The 16,931-nt window shown below is 41.7% G+C and overlaps 1 protein-coding gene and 1 long non-coding RNA gene across 2 annotated transcripts in view; one reads left to right on the top strand and one right to left on the bottom strand.

The window, feature by feature from the left end:
• ZC3HC1 (zinc finger C3HC-type containing 1) overlaps positions 1-8,499 on the top strand; it is a 28,019-nt gene extending 19,520 nt beyond the window's left edge. The window contains exons 6-10 of the mRNA XM_007504305.3: positions 958-1,166; positions 3,503-3,746; positions 4,293-4,505; positions 4,934-5,140; positions 8,011-8,499. Coding sequence (XP_007504367.1) covers positions 958-1,166; positions 3,503-3,746; positions 4,293-4,505; positions 4,934-5,140; positions 8,011-8,079 — 942 coding nt within the window. The 3' untranslated portion in view covers positions 8,080-8,499. The remainder of the gene's footprint in view (positions 1-957; positions 1,167-3,502; positions 3,747-4,292; positions 4,506-4,933; positions 5,141-8,010) is intronic.
• On the bottom strand, positions 3,394-10,268 carry LOC130454591 (uncharacterized). The gene is made up of 3 exons (XR_008912300.1): positions 9,657-10,268; positions 7,983-8,814; positions 3,394-4,530 (listed from the first exon to the last, which is right to left on the bottom strand). It is a non-coding gene; the product is annotated as an uncharacterized LOC130454591 (long non-coding RNA).
• Between the last annotated feature and the right edge of the window lie 6,663 nt (positions 10,269-16,931).

The raw sequence follows: 16,931 nt of genomic DNA, 5'->3' as shown, positions 1-16,931 counted from the left end.
AAGTTCTTTCCTTATAAGCCTGTGAGCTAGGTAGTGCAGAGTATTACTTTCCCCATTTTACAGATGAAGAAACTGAGATTGGGGGTGGGGGGGAGACTTTCTAGTCTGAGCCAAGACTTGAAAGGTCTTCTATGTTGAAATCTAGTGTGTTGTCCTCTATACCACTTTGCCTGTCTAACTCACTTGACATATAAGATAATGAAGTGGTTTAGAATAATCCATTTCCTACTTCTCTAAAGGAAAGCTGGAAATATTTTGGCCCCTTTTAGTAGCGGGGGCCATTTTGTGGCCGTGTACTTCTATTCCTGCTGATCATTCTGGTGATGCTGTGTGAGTAACTCCTGATCAGCCTACCCTGACACACCAAACTGTTAACCTCTGCAGTTGATATGGATTAGGAATGTCCTGTCCCTAGCAGGGGAGATGTTCTTTATTATTCATAACAATTTAGCATATAACAGTTTGTTCTTATGGCAAAAACCAAACCCGGTGCCTGTTCTAGGATATTCCTGATTATTGATATTTGACATTGAAGTTTTATAGGTTTCAGAGAAAAGTCTATAGTTAGTGATGAAAATTATAAATATTGGAGGGAGAAGATATTGTTTTCAATCATTGATTATTGATATTATCTTTTGTTTTTATATAATTTTAATTTTTTAATGTTTCCCTATTTATAAACCATCCCTTGTAACAGAGATTTTAAAAAGAGAAGTTCAACCAAACTAACTACATATAAATGGTATCAGACTATATATGCAGAGTTACCCTCATAGTCCCCCACTTGAAAGGAAGGAAATTTGGTACATTTTTTTCAGCTCTTTTCTGGGGCCAATTTTGCTCATTGTAATTATGCTATCATGTTGTTCATCAGTAATGCCACAAGCAACTTGAAAGACTATCTCCTTGCAGATTACCTTAGCCTCAGTTTGCTTTTCTTTTTCTTTGTTTCCTTAGTGTCTGTCTGAGGACAAGGTCAGCCTTCTTTTACACCTGATTGAAGATGAGCTTGAGCACCGAACTGATGGGGAAAAAGGAACTGATGGAGAAAAAGGAACTGATGGGGAGAAAGGAACTGATGGAGAGAAAGCTCCAGCCAAATCAGGCTCAGACATCCAAATCCATGTCACTGCCTGTATTCTGGCGCTCTGTGGCTGGTCTTGTAGGTTAGTGGGTCAGCTCTAACTGGGGTCGGGAGTCATAACACACAAACACACATTCCTCATTTTGAAAGTCAATAATCTGGGGAGAGTGATATTCCTTGTTAGAAGAAAACTGGAGTTAGAAGGGGCCATAGAGGCCATCTAATCTAGCTGCTTACCCAGTGGATACACCTCTTCAAGACATCCCCAGCTAGTGGTCATCCTGCCTCAGCCTGAATATTTTCAATGGTGGGGAGCTCACTAAGTCTCTTAGGTGATCTACTCTACACTCACAAGGCTGTATTTCTTAGAACATTTTTCTAGAATAATCTCTGATTATTGAACAAAACAATACAGACTGACTACAGGGTGAATTGGTGAAGTATCTCTTGAGTCATTAGGAGCTATAAGGCATGCTACACTGTGTACTGTGGGGAATACAGAGAGAAAAAAGCCATGCCTCCTGTACTAAAGGAGCCACAGCCAGGATGGGAGACAACATGAACCTAATTATCTTGTAATGTAAGAAGTGATCAATGCCACAAAAGCCCAAAGAAAGCAACACAGGAGAGAGGCTGCCCCAGATTATGGGGACAGAAAAGATTTCAAGTAGCCTAGTAACATTTTTTTGTAAATTGCTCTGAGTTTTATACTCTCAGAAAATGCTTCACTGAGATAAATTCAGTGAATGCTATATTTGGGATTGTTCAGGTAGCATCAGAGGGAAAAATCAGAAACAGATGGAAAAGCAGTTTAGGACCAAGTTCAATTTGACTCAACAAATAGATCATATTTCTTTAATGTATAAGATAAGAAAAATAGGTGGTGTTTATATAGCCCTTTAGGGTTTGCAAAAAGCTCTAAAAGCAGTAGGGTTGTTCTCATAACAACCCTATTGAGATAGGTTCATTATTCCCATTTTACAGATGAGGAAACTGTAGTTGATAGAGGCTTAAGTGAATTGCCTAGGGTGGCCCAGCTAGTGTTTGCAGCAGGTTTTGAACTCTGTTTTTCCTGACTGCAAGTTCTGTACTCTTTACCTAATATAGCACCTAACTTCCATTTCAGAATAATATGTCTAGTACCAAACACCACACTTGAGATCCTAAGGTTAATTCTGTAGTTCTGCTTGTGAACAAAAGAAAGAACATGCTATCAATCTAAAAATTGAAGCATGGAGAGCCTAAGTAGAAGAGCAAAATTAAAGAGCAAGACCAGAATGAGGAGCCCAAGGTCCAGCTTGTACACTTTAATCTTACAGCTTCTGTCTGTTGCAGACATAGTAGCCAGCTGGGAATTTATGTGCCCACAAATGCAACGTTCATTGGAGTCCCTTGTCTAATCTTAGTAAGGAACAAAGTCAATTTAATTGATAAAATGACCATAGAAAACACCAGCTGGAGTGCTCTGGGCTCCTGGGTTGATGTTTCCGTTCCAGCTGCTCAGCTTGGCACAAACTCCCTCAGAGATAGGGAGATTGTCAGATCCAGTTTTTACTTATTTAAAACATATTGTCTTTTGACTCCAAGGTTTTAAGGAATGCTTTTAATATGAAAGATAAAGGTTTTATGAGGGGCTGGAGGAATATGTAAATTGGAAGATCTCCTTGAAAATAGAATACAGTCTTATTTCCCAAACTTGTTTCAGAGATCCCTTGTGTCATCTGGCAAATGTTTGTTTTTTTTTTTTTTAAACTCTTACCTTCCGTCTTGGAATTAATACTGTGTATTGGTTCCAAGGCAGAAGAATGGTAAGGGCTAGGCAAAGGAGGTCAAGTGACTTGCCCAGGGTCACACAGCTGGAAAGTGTCTGAGGCCAGATTTGAACCTAGGACCTCCGGTCTCTAGGCCTGGCTCTCAATCCACTGAGCTACCCAGCTGCCCCCTCACCCCCATCTGGCAAAATTTTGAGGGGCCCTCATTTCCAAATAGTTAATTTCTTTTGTGCTCAGCACTCTGTAGAATCCTTACCCCGTCAATAGCACCAACTCTTCTGTGCATACTCTCAGAATAATCCTAGATTCTTCTTTTCCTTCAGAATATTCCTCATATTTTTCCTGTACCTTATCATATCTTTTTTTCTTAAAGCTGTACCTTTTAGGTGGTAGGAATCCTTACATCAGCTATAAAGACTACCCAGATATCTCTGGATATTACTAATGAAAACGTATGATCTTAAGGTCTTGAGGTTAGGCATAGTAAGGATTATCCTTTCTGAGACCTCTGCAAAGTGAACAAAGAAAATGCAAATCTCAAGCATTCTAGACATTTTAATTGGGTTTTGGTATAATTTTTTTAATTAGATTCCCCCCCCCCCATTAGTGGATTTAATATAATTTTCTTTTTATTTCCTATGTTCAGTTCTTCTGTGGAGTCTGTGCAACTTTCTCTAATTGCATGTTCACACTGTTTGAGAAAAGTGGGACTCTGGGGCTTCCAGCAGATTGAGTCTGCCTTGGTTGATCTGGATGTTACCTTTGGCCTGATGAGCACCCCCATTGCTGTCCCTGATGGGCGATCGGAACGCTTTCCTTTGGCTTTAGTGTCTCCGAGGAGAATGATGACACGCAGCCAGGATGCCACATTTTCCCCAAGCTCTGAACAAGTATGAACTTTTATTGATTTGTTTGCCCTGATGTTAAGGAATGGGTCAAAGAATTCAGTCTTATTGATATCAGAGAGTTTTTGGGTCTCCTGAAATGGGTGGGCTTCACCTCAGAATACCATTTGGGATTCTTATCTATCATTGCTTCAAAGAGGCCAAATTGATCATTTTGTTTTGTAAATCTAATGTTCTTTGAAAAACCCAGTTGTTCTGACATATTGCTGAAAGAAATTCCAGAAGGTAAAAAGAGAAGGAATGTTATCTAAGTAGTAAGGACCCTGGCCCCTTTCTTTTGGGCAGATGAACCATCTGCTACAGCAGGGAATCTGATTCTTTTTTGGGTCGTGAATCTCTCAGGCAGTCTGGTGAAGCCAAAGGGTCCCTTTTCAGGATAATGTTTTTAAAAGCATAAAATGGAAAATACACAATATTATAAAGGAAGCCAATTATATTAAAAGAGTTACCAAGTATATGCATTTTTAAAAAACAAGAACCCTTGCCTGCTTTGTTGTGTTTGAAAATGTTTTCTTCCTGTCCTCCTTTTAGTCTGAAAAGAGTCCAGGTCTTGTCATATCCAGAACACGGAGTTGGGACTGCTCTAGTCCTATTGATCGTCCGGAGCCAGAGGCTGCTAGCCCCACCACCAGAAGCCGCCCAGTGACCCGCAGTATGGGGCAAGGAGATAGCACTGGGTTGGAAGTTCCATCTAGTCCTCACCGGCGAGCCAAGCGGGCACGCCTCTGTTCTTCTAGCAGTTCAGTAGGTTCATCACTGGACTTGGGGACTGAACATAAACAATATAAATAAGTAAAATAGTAAGTTAGGATGGATTCTGGAGAAAGTTTCAAGGAAGGAACTAATTTTAAAGCTCAGTTGGAAGGGAGGCATCAAATATTTTGGCCATGTGTGTCAAACATAAGTAAGTTGAAAGGAGAGGAAAGAAACGGCTAAGTGATAAATAGACCTGGTTGATATCTGTGTAAAGAGTGAGAGGGTAGGGAAGATGAGAAAGGAGGTCCTGGCAAAACGTGAGGAAACAAAGGGGAAAACTCCACTGAGGCAGATAGGTGACTTGGGGTTTGAGTATGGACAGCTGCCACCCTCTGTTGCAACTTTAGTAATGCTTCTTTCATTGATGCAGCACTCTGTCTCTGATACCATTTCTTTTTTTCTGCCTCCTCTGCTAGGACACATCTGTCAAAAGCGTTTTTGACCCTATTTCCCAGCACCGAGACTGGTGCCCCTGGGTCAATAGCACACAGGTGAAAGAAGCCAAAGAGGAGAAGGAGAATGAGTTAGACACTTGCAGACCAACAGAGCCAGGCTGGAAGGCAGTGCTCCACATCCTCCTGACCCACCAACAGTCTAACCTCCCAGGCGATTCAGACTCAACGGTGAGAAACGGGGTTCTTCTCTGTGTGTGCATGTGCATATATGGGATGAGGATGGCAGAGCCGGGGCCTATAAATAGCCCCTGTGGGCCTGGAGCTTTCTCCAGCCGAGCCGCTCCGTGTCTAGTTTCATCCCAGAGAGAGGGGAAACTGACCGAATCTCTGTCATCTACTGAGGGGTCAGTCAGTCATCTGCCTCCAGTTAATTCTCTGAGTTCCCAACTGGAATTGCTAGGGGTTCGAAAAGAAGTACAGAAACAGATGAGCATCCAGCTGCTCTGGCCCCGTGTTGCAGAACAGCTGCTCCTTCCATTATGTGCTGTCATCACTTGCAATTGAGACCCTGGCAGATCAACTTCGTTGTTTTGAGCCCTGTGCTATGATATCAAGGTCATGAGTTCATTCCTCATATGGGACAGTTCCCTTCTCCCTGTTCTGTGGTCACAGATTGTACTCTTATCCCCAGGAAACAAGTGTGAATAATTGAGTGCAAATCCATCAAAACTTGGACGGGTCAAAATGCATACACTTTTTGTACATAAAAATTGAGAATTTAGAATAATGGCAATTAGGAGTCCTGGTTTCTCCTAGTTCCAGCTCATTCATCAATTTTCAACAAAGTAGATTATATAAAGCCTGAAGCAAATAGTTCCTCACCTTCTTACAAAAATCTGTCTCTGAAAAAAGGGCAAAATAGCATAAGCAGGTAATATTTCCAGGAAGTGTTATAAGGAAACAAAATCGTCACAACACTCCAAACCAGAATTTTATGTTCCTTTAGATTGAAACTGAATTATTTGGCTTTTCTCCGGAAAAAAAAAATTTTTTTTTAACAAAAATATAGCCATCTGCCTACTCTTACTTTAAAGGTCTTAAATATTTGTTCCACTTGTCAAGTCAGAAATAAAGCTAAGTATTCTTCCTTCATACCATTGTCTATTTTCTTATCACCAAGAAAAACCATTTGCATTTTCTTCTTGTTTTTTAAGCCCCTACCTTCTTTATTTTAGAATTGATACTAAGCATCACTTCCAAAGCAGAAGAGCAGTAAGGGCTAGGCTGGGGTGAAGCAACTTGTCCAGGGTCACACAGCTAGGTAATATCTGAAGTCAAATTTGAACCCAAGATCTCCTGTCTCTAGGCCTGGCTCTCTATCCATGGAGCTATTTAGATGCCCTCATGTGCTTTTTCAGTGAAGGATTCTATTGGAAATTCTTATTAAAGCAACCCTTTTGTTACCCTACATAGTAGAGAAGAAAATAATTTTGTGGTTGGAACTGGACTTGCCATGAGTGTCAATTGCAGAAAAGTAGGCTTAAATTGTAGATGTGGAAAATGTCCCAACAGTGGGAACTGATCAGGAGAGGAATGGACTGCCTTAGAAGGGCTCAGTCCTCTCACCACAGGGCCTGCCCCCGCAGAGGTCGGGTCTCCCTGGTCCCCAGGGCTGGAGAAGGCTGACAGAATGGTTGGCCACCTTCTCTCCTGTAATAAGACTGACATTTTATTTTTAGAGGATTGTAAGATTTAGAGTTGGGAAGGATCTAGAGATTCATTTTACAGATGAAGAAAATGAAGCCTAAAGAGGTTAGTTGCCAGCCTGTGGTAACACAGGTGGCAAGTGGCAGAGCCAGGATTTGGACACACGTGTTCTTTCTCCAGTTCCATTGTCCATCACACAGTCTGTCCCCCTGCATTCCATAGTTTTAGTCTGTGTTCTTAGTAGCAGCTGGTTTCTAGTACTGTGGTGACTGTCTTTCAGGCAAGCATCTATTGGACTCATTATTATGGATAGCCTAAAGTCTTATTTTATACATTGATTTAAGTTCATCTCCAGGGTCTGTAGCTTGTCAGATACTGCACACGGCTTATACTCTTCCTGAAGACACCACCATGTGGAATATAAGTGGTTTGTTTATTTTAAACCCTTACCTTCTGTCTTAGAATCAGATCAAAGACCAAAGAGCAATAAGGGCTAGGCAATCAGGGTTAAGTGACTTGACCAGGGTCACACAGCTAGGAAGTATCTGAGGTCACATTTGAACCCAGGACCTCTCAACTCCAGGCCTGGTACTCTGTCCACCAAACCACCTAGTTGCCCCGGGTGTTTTTCTTAATTTTTCTGGATGACCATTTGTTGGAAATGTTGGAGAGGGCTTTCTTTCAGGTAGGTTTTGGACTAGATGACTTTTGAGGCCCTTCTCAAGTCTCAAATGTGATTCTCAAGTGCAGAAAAAGCCAAGTCTAATGATTCACTGTCAGAGTAATTTTTAGTGGCATTGTTTTGTCTCCCTCTAACACTGTTTCTGGAAATTCCACACTATTTTGTTGATGCGACCCAGGGACAATGAGATTCTTCCTATTATGAACTCTGATGGTCAAAACCTGATGCTGGTAAGGACACAGCCACAGGTTTGACTACCAAAGGCCCATTCACTTTACTCCCTGGCGACAGATTATATAGCACTAACCCTGGTCACCCACTTTATAATAATCCCATGTCCTTGTCCTCAAGGAGGACTTGGTCACTGTTCATCTGTCACAACTGGAGTCCTCTCTGCAGCTGACAGAAAAGGCACACATAGACATAGATGAGCACGATTCACCGAGAAGGCGAGTAGCCTCAGTTTCAGTGGGATCGCAGTAGGGTTCAGCGGCCCAGGCCTTCCAATTCCCACCTGGCATTCTCCACCCTCCCCATCCTCCCTTCTACTTTTAAACCCCAACAATTAACCAGATATTGAATATAATTATTTACCTCACTCAGTCTTGGGCACAGTATAACTTATTTATATAGAAGAAATTCACTGATTGTATCATTCTTTGTCCTATGGAAGGAACTAACCTCTAGTATTTGTCTTTTTATCCCATAGAATCTCTCTGAGAAATCAAGGAAAGTGTTCCGAATATTCCGGCAGTGGGAGTCCATGTGTTCATCTTGAAAACATTCCATCCCCTTCAAGGAGAGAAGCAGAAAGATATTTATGCCCCCCCTCCCCCCCCGACAAGAAAATCTGAACCCTTTTGGGGTCAGTGATGCTTAATGGGGGTTTTGACAAGCTGGTTTAATCATAAGGAAAACCAACTGTTATAAAAAAAGGAATAAATGTCACCGATGCCCATATGCCTAAACAGACCTGTATCTTCTTGGTTGGAGAACAGTAGGATATGACAATCTTACAGAGACCTTAGTTTGGTTAAAAAAAATACTACCATTGTGAGTCTGTCCAGAAGATCAACGATATGATTACTCTTTGTTGTGCCCAGTGTTGGGAAGGGGGTCTATATTTTAATGGCTCTTAAATTCCAAAGCCTGTGATGAAATGTCGGGGTAATAAAGAGTTCTACTGTGGTTTTTCTTACTTCTCGATCTTGGTCTTTTTCCCCGAGTTGTGAGTTTTACATTTAAGAAGTACCGACTTGAGAGCTCTTCTTCTACTTGGACTCCAGCAACCATCTTGGGCCAAGTAGTCTGTATAGTGTAAAACACTTTGATTTTTAAAAAGTTCCACAAATAGAAGAAAATTTATAATCTGTCTTGGCCTATTAGGAAATGGAGATCATCTTGTAAACAAGAGAATTGATCTTGGAGATGGCATCTAGAGCTCCTGATGTATTATATTATCTGTGTGATAGTGGACAAGACACTTAATCTTTCTGGATCACAGTTTCTGCTCCTGTAAAATAAGGGAATGAAAACTAGATGATGTTCAAGCTCCCTTCCATCTCCTTAGGCCCTAAACCATAACTTCCTGTAGGCTTTCTGTTTGAATCTGTAAAAATTCTTGACTTGTCTTTTCCAGGAGCCTATTTCAGATGTATATCTTTGAACCATCTTTTTTTTTTTTGATGGTAATATTTTTTAGATTTATGTTTATTGCTATCTTGTTTTTATATCACCCACATTCCCCAGTGTTTTCTTCTCCCCTCCCCTCCCAGACTGCTATCCCTTATAAAAAAGAATAAGAAAGAGAAAAAAAATGAAATTTTAGCAAAACTACACATTGAAAAAGTCTGACATAAGCAATGTTCCAACCCCAAGACCACCCATCTTTGCAAAGCAGTGGTGGGGCAGCCTTAGTCATTATAACTTCACCATTGCGCTAGTATACTTCTTTTAAAAACTGGGTATGGGGGTAGCTGGGTGGCTCAGTGGATTGAGAGTCAGGCCTAGAGATGGGAGGTCCTGGATTCAAATCTGACCTCAGACACTTCCCAGCTGTGTGACCCTGGGCAAGTCACTTGACCTCCTTTGCCTAGCCCTTACCATTCTTCTGCCTTGGAACCAATACACAGTATTGATGCTAAGATAGAAGGGATGGGTTTAAAAAAATAAAAAGCTGGATACATTTTGCTTTGATACAACAGACACAAACCAACCAACACCCCAACTACCCTGAAATAGTCCTTTGCTTATTAACAAAATGGACCTTTGACTTTTAATTGGGATAACGTGGTTTGAATGCTGAACTCTATTTAAGCAGAATTTTGTTGCCTCTCTTAGGTCGACTTTACTTACGTTGTGGCAGTCCTCTTGTATACTGTTCTTTTGGCTCCACTTCCTTCCCCGGCTTCAGGGCAAGCCTATGTTTCTCTGATTTTTCATTTTTATGGCTCCTTACCATGTAGTACCGCTCCTTACATTTCATACTTTAATTCTTTAGGCTTTCCCCAAAAGTTGTTTCTACTTTTTGTTGCCACAAGCAACGCCACTTGGAGTATTTTGATATTTTTGGTCTTTTTCCTGCTGTCAAACACCGTGGCTGATATTCCCAGCAGGATGTTCTCTCACTGGGTATGAACATCCCGTCGCCTCCTTGCCCACTGCTGGCTAGAATAGGGACCATTCCCTTTCGGCTTGCCCCTGGGAGAATATAAATGCCAGGTCGCCGGAAGGGCCCCCTTCCCTCTCCGCTCGCCGGCTGGACTTCCTCCTAGCGTCATGTGGCAGCCCCTCTCCCAGCTGCCTCCGCAAATGCACCTTCCGTTTCCTTTCGCTGCCTGTCGCAGGATGGTGTCCCCTCCGAGAGTCTTCAAGGAGGGCACCGCAGAAGGTCAGGGAGTCCCTGGAGAACCGATGCAACAGGAGCCAGCGCCACCGCCTAGAACCACGGGGCCGCACAAACTACGGCCGGAACATCCGCCCCAAAAGCCGAGCGGACAGTCTCTGCCCGAAGGTCTCCAGAGAGGCGGCTTCCACAGCCTCCGTCCGGCTGGCTTTGCCTTCAAGGCTGCCGTCTCCCTTTAGGGAAGGGCCTCTGTGGAATGGGCACATTTGTGCTGGGGCTGGGCGGCGAGAAGAGGCGGCTTGTTGGCCTGTTCTCTGACTTGTCCTGCCCCTTTCCATCCCGGCAAGGAAAAACAGCCGCCCCTGAAGCCACAACCAGCAAAAGATCCATAAACACTTTCTTCTCTCCGTTTTTCCTTTCTATTTTTAGACGTCTTCCTACTCCAGGTTTTCTTTGGCTTCAGATAGCTTCTGTCTGGGTCCTACAGTCCGTGCAACCCCTTAGGGGCGTAGACTGCCTTAGAAACTTTGTTGAAGGGCTTGTATTCCATGCCTATCCTTTGACCTATTTTCTCCCCTCTGCCTATGGGTTGAAGCTTTCTTAACCAACATAAAAGGACATACAGAGTAAATAAGTGAATAAACACAAAGTTAAAAATAAGGTGGTTCAATGGATGGAGAGCCTGGTTCAGAGACAAAAGGTCCTGGGTTCAAATGTGACCTCAGACACTTCCTAGCTATGTCATCTTGGGCAAGTTACTTAACCTCCATTGTGTGGCCCTTTACCACCACTCATCTGCCTTAGAGTCAACACATAGTAGTGATTCTTTTTTTTTTAACCCTTACCTTCTGTCTTAGACTCAATACTATGAATTGGTTCCATGGCAGAAGAGTGGTGAAGTGGCAGAAGAAGGCTAGACAGTGGAGGCCAAGTAACTTGCCCAGGATCACATAGCTAGGAAGTGTCTGAGGTCAAATTTGAACCCAAGACCTTAGATCTCTGAACCAGGCTCTCCATCCACTGAGCCACCTAGCCACCTTATTTTTAACTTTGTATTTATTCACTTATTTACTCTGTATATCTTTTTATGTTGGTTAAGAAAGTTTCAACCCATAGGCAGAGGGGAGAAAATAGTGATTCTAAGACAGAAGGTCAGGCTTAAAAAAACAGAAAACAAAGTAGTTTAATAGGCATGGCACTGGCCGATGAGAGGGATCAGGATAAAGATGGTACTTGAGCTGTATCTTGAAGAAAGAGGAGACTCTAAGGTAGAGATGAGGAATTTGAGGTTAATAGCCAGAGCAAAAGCAAAGAGATGTAGCATGATGTGGGAAGAACAGAAAAAAGGCCAGTTTGACTGGATCCCCAGTTTGACTGGAGAGAAGGTAGGTTGAGTCAGGGTTGTGTAGGGCTTTAAAAACTAAACAGAGTTGACACCTTGTCCTTGAGGCAATTAGGGAGCCACTGCCTTTTTATTCCTTTACAAATGATCATTAATAAATCTCTTAAAATAGAATATTTTTATTATTTGAGATTAATTTTAATTTTTACAGAATTACTTGAGTAGGAGAGTCTTGTAGATCTGTGCTAAAAAAAAAAAAACCTACTTCAACTGGAAGATTGACTGGAGTATAAAGGTGGGGAGACCAATTAGGAAGCTGTTGCAATAATGTAAGTTAGAGCTGATGAAGGCCAGAACTAAGGTAGTAGCTGTGGAAATCCAGAAAGGGTCAGAAGAGAGAGATATTGTGGAGGTAGAATGACAAGATTTTGCAAATGATTGGATATACTGTTGGGGTGAGAGTGAGGTTTAGGATGATGCCACTGTTATGAATCTGGCATATTAGAATGCTTTTAAGAGAAACAGAAGTTCAGAACAGGTCAGGATTTAAGGGGGAAAGATAGTAAGTTCACTTTGAGAAATACTGAGTTAGAGATGTCTTTAGGACATCCAGTTTGAAACATCCTCTAGACAAATGGTAACATGCTGAAGCTCAGCAGAGAGCCAAGAGATGGATATAGAGATCCTATGAGTCATTTACAGAGAGATGATGGGTTAAATCTATGTGTCCCTGCTGGTGGAGGCGGCTGGTTTTGCTGCTCATGACCATGAGTCAATGTCAAGGAAGTGGGGATACATCCACTTACCTCCTTTTGGCAGAAGCAAAATGCTACTGGGAAAAACTAGCCTTTTATCTCCAATAGAGCCCAGAACTTGGAAGTCAGAAGACCTCTGAGTGACTTCTGCCTCTGCCACTTTCCAGCTGTAGTGTGTGCTCCTGGGCAAATTACTTTTTACCTCCAGGCTTTGGTCTCCTCAGTAAAAGGATGATAGACTAGACAGATGTTTAAATACTCATGATACAGATTAGCAGATGTGCTAACATTCAACAACTACCCTACAAAGCAAGTGTTAATTGAAAGATTTTTAGGGGGCTTTACGGACTTATGATGGGCAAGGTACTAAATGAAATGGATGAAATGATAAAAACAAAATATCCCCTGCCCTCAAAACAGTTACATTTTACTGAGAGAAGCCTCCAGGACAACTGAGTAAATATCAGGTCATTGGAAGAGGGAGAGAATTGTTAGCATTTGGAAAAAACAGCAGAAGTTTGGTGGAGGTCACTGGAATGAGCTAAGGATTCTGAAAGACAGAGATGAAAAGGGAGGACATGGAAGACAGCCTGTGCCAGTGCATGGAGTTAGAGGATGGAAGGTTGAATTCAAGGACTAGCTAGTAAGTTTGTGTGTATGGGAAGGTGAATACTGTGAAATAAAGCTGGAAAGGTAAGACCTAGAATGGAGATGGGTCTTAAGCACCAACCTGAAAGGTTTATTTCTGTTTTTTCCCCCCTAGAAACAACAGGAACAAAATGAAGTTTCTTTTCTTTGCTTAACTCTTACCTTTCCTCTTAGAATCAATACTGTGTATTGGTTCCAAGGCAGAAGAGCACTGAGGACTAGGCAATGGGGATTAAATGACTTGCCCAGGGTCACACAGCTAGGAAGTATCTGAGATCACATTTGAACCCAGAAATCTCCTACTTGTAAACCTGGCTCTCTATCCTCCAAGACACCTAGCTGCCCCTGTCCCTGAAGTTTCTTGATCAAGTGAGTGGTATAGTGTCTTCAAAGAAGAAAGGGGCAATTAAATCCAATCCCATTTTATAGATGAAAAAACTGTGGTCCAGACTTTAAGGCCACCCAAGATGGCATCAGAAGCAAGATTTGAACCTTGGTCTTCTGACTCCCAAGTCTGTGGGCTTTCCCCCATTCTTGGCTCAAGGTCAGATCTTGCTATAGGAAGATAATATTGGCAGCTTTGAGAAAGATAGATGGAAGAGGGAAGAGCCTGGAAGCAGAGAGACCAATTTGGAGGCTGTTAAAATATAGAAGCTGTGTATTCTACAGTTCCTTTCTTCTAAGATCACATTCCATGTTTACTGTATATATCTTGTATGTACAATTATCTGGGGACATGTTATCTCCCCAATTAGAATATGAGTTCCTAGAGGGCAGGAACTGGGTGTTTGCCTTTCTTTGCATCCCCAGCATTCAGGACATTGCCTGACACATGAGAAGGACAATACATATTTATTAACCGATTAACTGCATTGAAGTCAGGAGACCTTTGGTTTAAATCCTGCCTCTGACATTAATTGTGAGACCATAGGCAAGGCACGTAACCTCTCTTACCTCTTACCTTCAATTTCCTCATCTATAAAATGGGAAAGGTAACATCTAGGACCTGCCTCACAGGGTGGTTGTGAGGCTCAGGGAAGATTATGTATGTAAAGCATTTGGCCAACTTTGGCTGTAGAGGGGAGGAGGGCTTGGACTAAGGTGGTGACCCTAGGAGTTTCAGCACGGAAAGAAAAGGATGGATACTTTGGAGATGAACTCCATAAAGCTCTCTTACTATGTGCTGGGCACTGGACTGAACACTAGGGATGCTGAGAAAGGCAAAAGTCCTTGCCTTCAAGGAGCTCTTGTTCCAATGGGAGAGACAACATGACAATAATAAGGTACAAACAAGAAGCACACAGAAGAGATGGAAGATAATCTGTGAAGGAAGGTCCCATTATCTGGGGAAGTCAGGAAAAGCCTTTCAAAGAAGGCAGCATTTGTAATGAATTTTGAAGGAAGCCAGAAAACCATGGAGATGGTGGGAGGTAGAGAGGGGAAATACTCCAGGCACAAGGGACAATCTGTGCAGATATAGAGATGGGGAAGAGATTGCAGTACTTGGGGAGGAGCAAGTGAGTGAGTTTAGCTAGTGTGTAGAGTATAGGGAGGGAAGGAAAATGCAAGAAGACTCAAGGGGGAAGCCAGGTGGTCCAGGGGATAGAGCACCAAATTTAGAGTCAGGAGGATTCAAATCTGGCCTCAGACAATTCCTAGCTGTGTGACTCTGTACAAGTCACTTAATCTACCCCTTTACTAGTCTTCTGTTTTGGAACTAACATATAATATTGATTCCAAGATGGAAAATAAGGGTTTAAAAAAAAGAAAGTAGACCATTGTAACTAACCTGACTCAAGAGTATTGGTGAGATCTGTTACTCACCTCTAAAGATGCAGAATAAGACATAGATTTTCAGATACAACCAAGTAGAAACTTGTCTTGTTTGACTATGCATATTTGTTGTAAAGGATTTTGGTTTTGGTTTTGTTTTTCCAGTTTAAAGGGTAGGATGAGTAAGTTGCAGAAAGGAGTAGGGATAGGGTGACCTGAAAAAGAAATGAAAGAAAAGAAGATCAATTAAGCATGTTTTTAAAACACCAAAGAGAACAAAAAGAAAACTAGAAAGAATCACAGACAAGCAGGACAGCCTTGAAAATTAGGTGTCACATTTATGATAGACATATTTACAAATTAAAACAAATGGACATGAAAGATCCTTGGTTCAATGTACTATCCTCTTTTTCCACTCTAATATACATATGGAAATGCCTGTTTTATGTGGTATTTAAGTAGGAAAAATAAAATAAAATGAACTTTAAAAAGAATAAAAGAGAAACTATTAGTTCAGGCAAGAGGGGATTTTGTGAGTGGGGAAAGGGCACATACATGAGAGATGGGAAGGCTGAAATGCAGTGTTTGACAATAGATTGGATAAGTGGGATGAGTGAGAGTGAGAAGTCAAGGATAATACTGAGGTCATGAGCCAGGCTGACTGGGAAGATGGTAGTACGCTCAACAGAAAAGGGCAAGTTTAGAGCAGAGAAAGACAATCACTTCTGTTTTGAACAAGCTTATTTGAGATATTGATTGGACTATCAAGTGGAGATTACCAATAAGTAGTTTAAAGGGTCAAATTTAGAGACATTAAGGGATATGTGTGTGGGTGTATGTGTGTATGTGTGTGTGTCTATATCCTTTTTATTAAAAAAAAAACACAACCACCCTTACCTTCTGTTTTAGTACCAGTTCTAAGACAGAAAAGCAGCAAGGGCTAGGCAACTGGGGTTAAATGACTTGCCCAAGGTTATGTGGGTAAGAAGTGTCTGAGACCAGATTTGATCCCAGATCTTCCTGACTCCGGGTCTGGTGCTCTATCCACTGAGACACCTAGTTGCCCTGACTCTTTGTGTATATGTACACATATACACACATACATATATACATACATGCATGTATATATACATATATGTGTAGAGAGATAGATATATTAGGGAGAGAGTGATATAATATACATATATGTAGGAATATATGTGTTAGGTGTATCTGCCTCCCTAAAATATCTCCTATATATGTATGTGTATATATATATGTATACAAATATATGTATGTATACATATATATATTTATATAATCATCTTTGTGGAAATGGTCACTGAACATATGGGAGTAGAAAAGACCACTAGTAGAAATTGAGAGATGAAAAAGACCAGAAGCTTGGCCATTGGGGATTGACCCACTTGGGGGCAAGAGAAGGACATTAATCCAGGTGAGAACAGTGTCACTGAAGTCACCAAAGAGGGCAATATCCAGAAGGAAGGGCTGGTCCATAATGGTGAAAGCTGGAGAGAGGTCCAGTAGAAGGTGGGGTCAGTCAATGTAGGCAGACTTGCCATTACTATGTAATGGAGAGAGAACACACATGGGGTTTGAAATCCGAGTGCCTGGCTTCATTCTATTCTGCACACAGTTGCTACCTAGGGGACCTTTGTTAAGTTTTTACTTGTTTTATTTTCCCAAGCTTTGATTTTCTCATCCACAAAATGAGAGGGTTTGGACTAGATGATGTCCAAGGTCCTTTCACCTTTAAAAGCCCTATGCTTCTACCTTCTCTCTCATAGCAATGGGGGTGGGGGAATATTAGAAGAGAAAACTGTATCCATTGTTTGATGCAGTCACTGTATCAGATAATTTTGTTTTTCTTTGTCACAATGGAAGGTTAGTCTGTGTGTGTGAAGGGTTTACTCCCAGAAATGACTGTGATATAAAGACAAAATGTATCAATAAAAGTGTTCTTTTTAAAAAAGAAAAACCCTATGATCCTACGATTAGGATATGATATATGAGGAGGAAGAATGACATTGACATTTTGGGTCAATAAGAGAGTTGGAAAAGGGATGGTATTTGAATTACAGTGTTTGGGCTGGCAGAGACCTTGGAGATCAACTCACCACACAGCCTCAGCTTACAGAGAAGTGGAAACTGTGACCCAGAGAGGGATGAAGTGAGTTTCCTGAAGACACAAAGTCCCAGCTCTCCTGGCTCCACGTCCAGAACATTCATTCATCCAGATCTAAACCAAAAGGGGGGAGGAGCAATCA

This window comes from Monodelphis domestica, chromosome 5 (assembly GCF_027887165.1).
Source record: "Monodelphis domestica isolate mMonDom1 chromosome 5, mMonDom1.pri, whole genome shotgun sequence".
Lineage (NCBI taxonomy): Eukaryota > Metazoa > Chordata > Mammalia > Didelphimorphia > Didelphidae > Monodelphis > Monodelphis domestica.
The sequence above is the reverse complement of the archived record's forward strand: the minus strand, read 5'-3'. Positions and strand labels throughout refer to the sequence as shown.